Source organism: Porites lutea, chromosome 7, assembly GCF_958299795.1.
Source record: "Porites lutea chromosome 7, jaPorLute2.1, whole genome shotgun sequence".
NCBI lineage: Eukaryota > Metazoa > Cnidaria > Anthozoa > Scleractinia > Poritidae > Porites > Porites lutea.
In genome coordinates, this window is record NC_133207.1 from 29853060 (window position 1) to 29861927 (window position 8868).

General features: G+C 38.4%; 1 protein-coding gene across 1 annotated transcript; it reads left to right on the top strand.

The window, feature by feature from the left end:
- The first annotated feature begins 3602 nt into the window (after positions 1-3602).
- LOC140943123 (mediator of RNA polymerase II transcription subunit 9-like) lies at positions 3603-7028 on the top strand. Its single transcript, XM_073392183.1, has 3 exons — positions 3603-3761; positions 5881-6008; positions 6236-7028. The coding sequence occupies exons 1-3, from the start codon at positions 3642-3644 to the stop codon at positions 6303-6305; spliced, it is 318 nt and encodes a 105-aa protein (XP_073248284.1). The 5' UTR covers positions 3603-3641; the 3' UTR covers positions 6306-7028.
- The last annotated feature ends 1840 nt before the right edge of the window (positions 7029-8868 follow it).

Below are 8868 nucleotides of genomic sequence, written 5' to 3' on the forward strand. Positions count from 1 at the left end.
ACATATACTGGTTATTCAGAGGTTTTCTTAATTCTTTTTGTTTAAGAAGAGGCTCAAAAAAAATCTTTGAGACCAGGATTTAGGAGAATAACAGCCATTTTGACATGATTTGGCTTGCTCTAAAAACTCTCACAAACAAATGCTTATTGCCTTTGATGAGTTGCTGGGGTTAATTTACAGGTGATGTTCCAGGTGTGACCAAAGGTGCATTGATTAAGGTCAGGGTTTGAGGTAAAGGATCTTGGGTCACACCTGGACACCTGTAATTAAGATAAAGTAGCAGCATATTCATTATCATTTAAAAACTAAAATTTTTTTTAGTTAACATAGAACAAAAGAGAAAAGGTGAGTCATGGACCCTTACCCCAACACACACCCACACACACCCCTCCTAGATCCTTTGACACGATCGTTAGATTTTTAATTTTTTGCAAGTGTTTCATCAAAACCTTTAGACAAATTCTATCAAAAATGTTATTTAAAGAAGAGAATTGTAAATTACAATTTTGAAATGTATTAACATGTGTACGGCGATCTTCGACAGTTTCCGTAAACTCTCGGGAATCTTCGTACTAGTTCCGTTTTCCTTACTGCTCATACTCGGTAAGAAACCTCACCCACTGCTCGGCTTACATTTTATGTGTTGTGTGTGAAGATCAGACTCTGTAGCGGCTGTAGCATCACCCCTACTGTTGGAAAGAGAAGTATTCCAGGTGACAGACACAGTCTTAAAGCGTTCAGCAGGCCTTTCCTTGCCTTTTGGATTTCATAATGTCGTATGTTACTACAAGTGAGACCTACAGACTTCAGAAAATCGTAGTGGATCAGCTTAGAACAGAAAAGAATGTGCGCCGCATCAAAGTGTCTGAAGCCGCAAACGAACTGAAAAGCTACGTGGAAAAAATCCAGCGAGAAGATCCTCTGGTGACTGGCGTTCCGGGCAATCAAAACCCTTTCAAAGAAAAGAGCTCTTGTACTCTGATCTAGAACTTCTGTGCATAAAGATCACGCTGCGATCATGCGCTCGAATCGGAATGCAAGATCAATGGATAATTTTCGCTAGTCTCGTTTGTATTCTCCTTATGTATGTATGCTTTGTTGACTAATTCTTTGGATTGTCCGACTCTCGTGCTGGACTTTATCACACGCGATTTGTTTCTGTTCTTGAAGGATGTCCACGCCATTCATTGGAGACTTTGTTCAACAAGAAAACATATCGAACGCGAAGAGTGGCTTATGCAGACCTCTGTTTATATCAGCGACTCACTTAATTTTGAACATTTCTTGTATTCTCGAGTAAGGTGAATGGATGATTCTTCCTTCTGCCTGCCTCAAATGAACTATGATAATTATAATTTTTATAAAGATATAAGCGGTGTTCATCAGTAGTTTTGGGCGAGTCACTGAGCGAAATGTATCTTGTCAAAATGGGTAGGGGGAGGTAATATCATTATAAATGACTCCTTATGTCTATAGTGAAATGGAGTTTTAACACGAATAACACCTCTGTATTTTACTGGAATGATTGTATAGTGTATTAAAGGACTTATTTGGTTGTTTCTTACGCAAAATCCGTGATACATAGTTGATTTTTTGTTGTCAGTGAGAAAGGGGTGTCTACAAACCAAAATATGTAACTTAATTTTTTTTCCAATTTTCAGTTATTGAAATGAAGTGTGGTTGAGGAGTTTTCAAGTGCTCATGTGTAGATGTGAGGTCTTGTGGTTTTTTATCCATGCTTTTGTGGCTTCACAATATTTTTGTTGGCTTGCAGGACTGCATCTCTTGAACTTACACACTTTTAAAACTGTCAGGGAAAATAATATGTTGTTCCTAAGACCATTTGCTTAAAAGCCATAAGTTAGTTTTAAAGATCTTGGTAATTCACTATCACTGTCACTGCAGATATTTGTGATAAATTGAGTTTGTCAGTCATAATGCCATGATTGGGGACACTGTGTATCTAAAAATGGAAAGTCACTTGGAAGGGTCAGACAACAGCTTGGCTTACATGTTGATATCTCATTTATATTTCTTGCACCCAGTATGCTTGCAGAACAAGAGACAGTAATAACTGGGAGGGAAAAAGTGATCCATACTTTGATTTAAATGTAAAAAGAAAACCATCTAGTGGGGATAAATGTTTTCTTTTTTAGTTCCCTTATGATTTGACTGGTTCTGAAGGATCCCAAGAGAAGATTCCCAGAAAAGAATAATATTATGAAAAATATAAGAAGGACATTCAGCAAAATATACTAACAGAATAACTAAGGGTCTCATTTCAGAATTCAATCCACAGCAGTCATTTTCTCTGGAAATTGCACCTGGCACTTTGTCTTTTCTTATATATTTTTTATTACCTCTGAAGTTTACTTCAAAGTGAGGGAAAAAGTTACCTTATTTAACATAACAATTATTTGGATGCAAATGGTAAAACTGTTGTTTCAATTATTTCTTTGCACATTTTGTTGTCTTGTAAAGGCCATGTCATGGTTATTCAAATGGTTGCATTTCAATTATTACAGTGGGTACCAAGGAGCTTTGTCGGCCCCAGTCTGACATGTCTTTGGCCTTTGGCCAAAGAAACGAGCAGTGAAGCCATGAGAAAAAGCACGGGAAAGTCTTTTCACATGGGTCACTTTTTTAAGACTTGACTGAAACCAGAAACCGCACATGAAAAGCCTCTGGCACCCAGGGTGCATTTCAACTGTCTTGTACGTCACTATTTCCAGTGACGTAAGACAGTTGAAATGCAACCATTTGTAACTACACACACCCACCCAACCTAAGAGGGTCTCAATGATTTAATGTTTATTGTCTTCAGAAAGCAGCAGATACCCCTGGGCAGCAGATCTGCTTGAGAATAAGGTTCTGGTGGTTTTGCCTGTGACTACAGGCTGTGATGGTTGAAAAAAGAGGAGTGAGGATGAAATAGCCCAAAAAGCATTGCTATCCACAATTGCCAAATAGGGCTAGAAACAGAAATTCCTGAAAGCTGGTTTTATGAATCTTTAATTTGAGTTATTGGGTTATGAGTCAGGGTAGTAAGTTTTTATTAGACCTTGAATTAGAGTTAGGTGACTCATGGCTCATTGACACATTTACGCTGTCTTAATTTCGCACTATGGCCTGCTCCAGGTATTATTCAGATGGTTTGAAATGGAGAGCAGAGGAAAAACTGCAGAAGAGAGCGAGGAGGAAGAGTCAGGATCAGGGAATTTTTTCCCTTGTTTCGCCCTAGCTCTCTCCCTACCCCAATCTTTTCCTGCTCGCTTGTCTTTTGCATTGTCCCCACTATTTCATTTCGAACTCCTCAGTCCTGGAACATACTAAAAGCCCATTTTACATGATTTTACATGCACTGCTGACTAAAGATGGAAACGAGGCTGGAGTTGACCTTGTCAGTGATACAAACCTTCCTGCTTTTTTATGTAATAATCATGTTGTTCTTATCCTAACCATTATTTTTCTTGAAGCGTAGCTTTCATAAGAAAACAAAGGAGGTTTGTATCAAAATAAGGTCAACTTCGGCCTTACAACTATAAAATGCTATAAAATCCAGTCCATGGCACTCCAGCTGCGTTACCTCTCTTCAAAACCTCTCCGAAAGGCCTGGGACTTAATACATGTAAGAAGGAAACATGGCTTCCTATGAAACCGAAGAAATCGATGTTGCCAAAGAATTTAACCTTCTTCCTGTAATATTTGAAACGATTCAAGCGTTACAGAGGACTAGTGATCCCCAAGAGTTAACTAAGAAGGTAGCTTGTTAAATATTTATGTCTTTTAAGAGGAATAACTGCGAAGAGTTTAACACAGCGGCTATTAATAGTAGTTCAAATATATGAATGGAACTTTTCGGTGGCAGTGATGGGGATGTAAAGAGATTTTGCCACCCATTTTCACCTTTTCCCGTCTTTTAAATTTCTGAGGGAGTAACTGCGGAATACCCTGCCACTTGGACTGCGGTACTGAGAAACAAAGGCTACGCAAAGTTTATATTTCAATTTCTTTCTTTCTCACTCCGTACTTCGTAGCTACAGCGCGTAACAAAGAATGCAGTTTTTAATTTATTCCTCACTTAAGCCTGGTTTTCACTGGTGCATAAGCATAAGCACAAGCACATGTGTAAGCAAGTGAAAACTGCGGCGACATAAGCATAAGTATAAACACAAGAAAAACGGACATGTTCATTCTTCTTGTGCTTATGCTTATGTCGTAGCTTTGACTAGTGAAAACGGGGTTGACATAAGCTCAAGCACAAGCACAAGGCCGTGGACCAATCTAAGGTCACTTTGACCCATCCTGAATTTCATCCGATTACTTCGAGTCGTTATTACTCCCTCAGTAACGTCTGAATCAACTGGCCGTTAATGCTGTTCAGTGACGTCACTACTCCTTTGTTTAATTCATGCCAAAAGTAAAACACGATTTTCAAGTGGCAAACCAAGAAATATTGTTTGGAAATGTCTACATGATACAGAACAGCTGACAGAATTGCTTTACTCTTGTCGATCGTAATTCATGTTAACCGTTCAAACTATCAAATGCATTTCAGTACTCTGAACCGGTTGTAATTCAAACTCGGTCACAATCATGCAATGATTTAAGTAATGATACAGGTAAGAAGGGAAGCAATTTGTTTTATTGTGGCGCAATACGCTTTCCTCACATAGAAATGTTTTCATTTTTACGCAGAGAATGCATAAATCTACAAAAAGGCAGTTTATGAAAGAAAATGTATTTGAACTCCACTTTTAAAGGGTGTATTTTTGTGTTAAAACATTTCGACCAATCACAAGAGTTGCAAACAATGGCCAAGAAATGTTCACAATTTTACACGATCCGCACATATGATTTCTATGTTACTTAGACAAGATTTTGTTTTAAGGAAGTTGGATAGAAAAAAAGGGATTAATATACATGCTGCTTTTCAAAGATTTTGTAAAATTTGATGTTTAAACCAATCAGAACCATGGTAGAGACAATAGTAAAGTTAGCACCTTTTTGCATTCGGACGTGTTCACTGCGTTTTGGTCCTTTCCTTCTTATCTGGACCATTACCTAAATACACACACAGAAAACTTAGTTAAAAAACACAAAAATTTCCTTTAATTGAAAAGAAGCTATTTGGTCATTAACGAAGAAAACGATGAAACGAAAAAGAAAAGCTAACAAAATCATTACACTTGATGGTGAAAATAGCAAGAAGGTCAAATGACAAGATGACATTGGTGTCAGAAACTTCGCATAAACAAAATCACTGTGGCAACCACAAAGTAGCTCTAAATGAAAAACCTACCGACTCTCAGCAATGATTCTTCATTCACAGTTCAGTTTAGCCATTCAGTTTTGAAGACAAGGGCAGTTTTGCTGTTTACGATAAAGATTATTGAAATGTTTGAACTCCACGCAAGCAGGCCACCAATGTGATCCGTTGAATATCAAGCAACAATCCTGCTAAAATTTCTCATAATTATACATAATTATGCAAATGTTAAGACAATAAACCAATCAAAATCAATCTGCCATGTTTTGACATGGCAAGTTAGTCAAGTTATAGGTGCAATGCAATCATGTGGGAAATATCACACTTCCACTGTCCATACTCAGGGCTGTCATTAAGAGGCGTGGACCGGGGATTTCCTCCGGCTACTATGAATGTAGCCCCCAGCTACTTTCATAGGAAAATAGAAGAAAAATAGAACCAAAAGAAATCCCTAGCTGTTTGTGAACTTATGTACCCAGCAACTTGAAATCTTGGTGGCAGCCCTGCAAATTTTTGAAGCTGGAGGAAGGTTTGGTTGGTTATGCTTAATTTTTTTCTTCAACAACAGAGAATTATAATAATAAATATGTTGTTCAATATCAATATTGTAGGTGAATACTTTCCGCTCAAAGCTCCAACATTGCAGAACTTTACTGGACAAGATCCCTGGGCTGGAAATGAGTGGTGAGGAACAGAAAGAAATGTTGAACAAATATCAGGCCCAATACAAAGAAAAATGGTGAGTCCTGAACTTAATCTTATTATTTAGACATACACATAAAGTGTTTTGTTTCTCTTTCCTTCTTTTTTGTAAAAGTGCCATGGTTGACTGGTCCGCAGGCATAAAAACTACTAACTAGCCATGGGATCATGCTATTTAGCTTAAATAACAAATGATCCCACAGCTTGTTATGATTTTTTTCCCAACCAACCAAAAGCAATGCTTGTTTGTTTTTCTCTCTTCAGTGAGCTTCTTAGAAACTATAGAAATCTACCAGTGTTTGCAGAGGCATTCTTGAAGGAAACAAAATCTTAGTCAGTAAGAGACAAGGCAACAAAGAAAGCTCCAGTTTTGGAAGAGGTACATCCCATGCACAGGTCAGAGAACTTAAACTGGCCATCTGAGTGGGATAAGTTATTAGAAGGACTTAAGAGTATTTCAGAAGCTGGTGAACTTAACAGATTACAGTATGCGGCAACAGCTTGGAAAATGGTTAATGACATTATGTTGCCACTAGGAAGGATTATCTTTGTCGAGTTGGCTCAAGTGGTGGTACAATGGATACCTCAAGACTCTTGTTATTGTCATCTTAGTAGCGGTCAGGGCTGTGCTCTGGCAGTGCCCAGTGTCCCCTGTTGCCTTTTTTCGCCTCTAGGAGACTAGGAAATCTCAGTTTTTACATAGAAATCAGAAATCATATGCTGGGCACCCTGGATTTCACAGGTTCAGAGCCTAGGGCTGCCTAGAATTTTTCATAGACCACAGCCTTGGAGGTGTACACTTACCAGTGATATATACCTTGTGCCCAGGCATAACTTCTCACTACATGCTCCAATGATGAGCTTACTTGTAGGCTAGGCTTGGGTCACGGAATAAAATACAGTGATTTATATGAAATTGTCCAGCCAATTTTTTCTTGCCTCCTTCTAAACCATCCCCTGCTCCCTAAGTAGATAAGATGGCTGCCTGTAAGGGTGAGTGTTTGGTCTTGACAATCTTACAGAAAAAGAGGAGACTCTGTTTCACTGTGTGCTCACTGGAGCAGAGTGTAGGGAAGGTCTATAGAGAGAAGGCAGGAATTGTACCTGTATTAAGTAGACCTCATATAAAGGGGACACCCCTGCCTCCTCCCCAGGCACTTTCTATGTTGCATTGAGGCAATTGCAAAATGCAAGTGACTGATGATGAAGTGCAATATACCATGGGAAGGACAAATAAGAAAGGAGAAGCAACATCTTGCCCATTGTCTCCTTACCACCTTCCTTTCCACACAAATTTTTAATGAGAGAGAGGTGTCGGGGTATGAGGCAGGGGATACCCTGTACTAGCAGACATAAAAGTGTATAATTCCTATACTTTGTTCCCATATTTTCTGTATATTAAACCTGTATTTAGCAGACACACAAACACCAGTGTGTGTCTTGGTGGGTGTCTGCACAGCAGAGGTTTCACTGCATCTTTAGATCATAGTGGACTGTCTATTACAGACAGCAGGTGTTCTAGTTATTATTTATTTTGTGTGTGTGTCCTAGTTATATTTTATGCCCAGGGGGTACTTTTTGGAAATCTTTTAGTGGGATGTGCCACTGGAACCCTCTTAGCCTATACAAGCCCTAGTTTAGGTTAATTTATTTACCCCATACTAGAATAAACTCCCCAATCCACTACATATCCTAGAATCGCTGCTTTCCAGAAGCTACTGAGGTCAATGCTTTTTAGCTATTAAATTGAGTTGCAGTTAGATTATAATTAGAGTGTTAACTCCTGGTTTCCCTAGTCTTGACTAAAATTTTCAACTAGTTGATCAGTTCCTTGAAAAATGATACCGTATTCTATTCTGATTTTGATATCCTATCCCAGACTAAACTGCTTCAAAACCATACCGTTCACAGCGGCGCATACCTATATAGCCCATATATGGCAGAACCCCATGGGATTTTATACAAATTTCTTCTTTGTTTTTGGTTTCCAGAACAGAGGTGTCCTTATTCTTTGGCCCATAGACCAAGGATTAAGGTTTCTGTAGTAAAGACATCCTTCCAGGAGGTTCAATACTGAATATTTTCAATCTTTGTATTAGCTAATTCCTTTTTCTGGAAAGAAACTTCTACTAGCAGTGTATGACAAATAGTTTATAAGGAAAATGAGAAGAAAGAACATACAGATAATTTCATCTACAAGATTGCTGTGAGAGCTCTAAAACACAGTACCAAAGAATTTACCAAATTTGTACCAAATCTTAACAGGCATTTTAAATGCAGCACAATTATGCCTATAATGAGCATAATTTATTAGCGCAAAGGTATTTACCCTAATACACATTCTGATTCTAATTACATGTACTTGAATTCTGCATAAGGCGGTGAAACAAACTTTGCAAGAGGTCTGAATTTAACTAGTCAAATTTACATTAACCTGTGTACAGATGTCCCCTCCTCTCACAATTTTTTTTTGAGGGGGGGGGGGGCATCTGTACACAGGCTTAATCTATATTAAACAGTGACAATAACTGAAAGATGTCTGAAACTGGTATAAACATCATATTATGTATAATTATTCTGAAACATGTAAATTTATGTCTTCTCAACTAACCACAACCTTCCACTCTCAGCAGCGATTTCACTGTAAAATGTTTGACTCTCACAGACATTTTGCTTTTTCCTGTCAATGAGGCTATGTAACCACATTACTGGATAGGGATTCTGTTTACACGTAAAATCGGTAATTTCGGCGCGATTTCGTGACTCTTGAAAGTGGAGCGTCACATGTTGGATAGGTTCTGTGCCAGACTTAGAACAGGTTTTCAGACCCTAGCGGAAGTGAATAAGTAGGAGGGAAGCCTGTAACACAACAGAACGGGAACGAACGGGAACGTCAT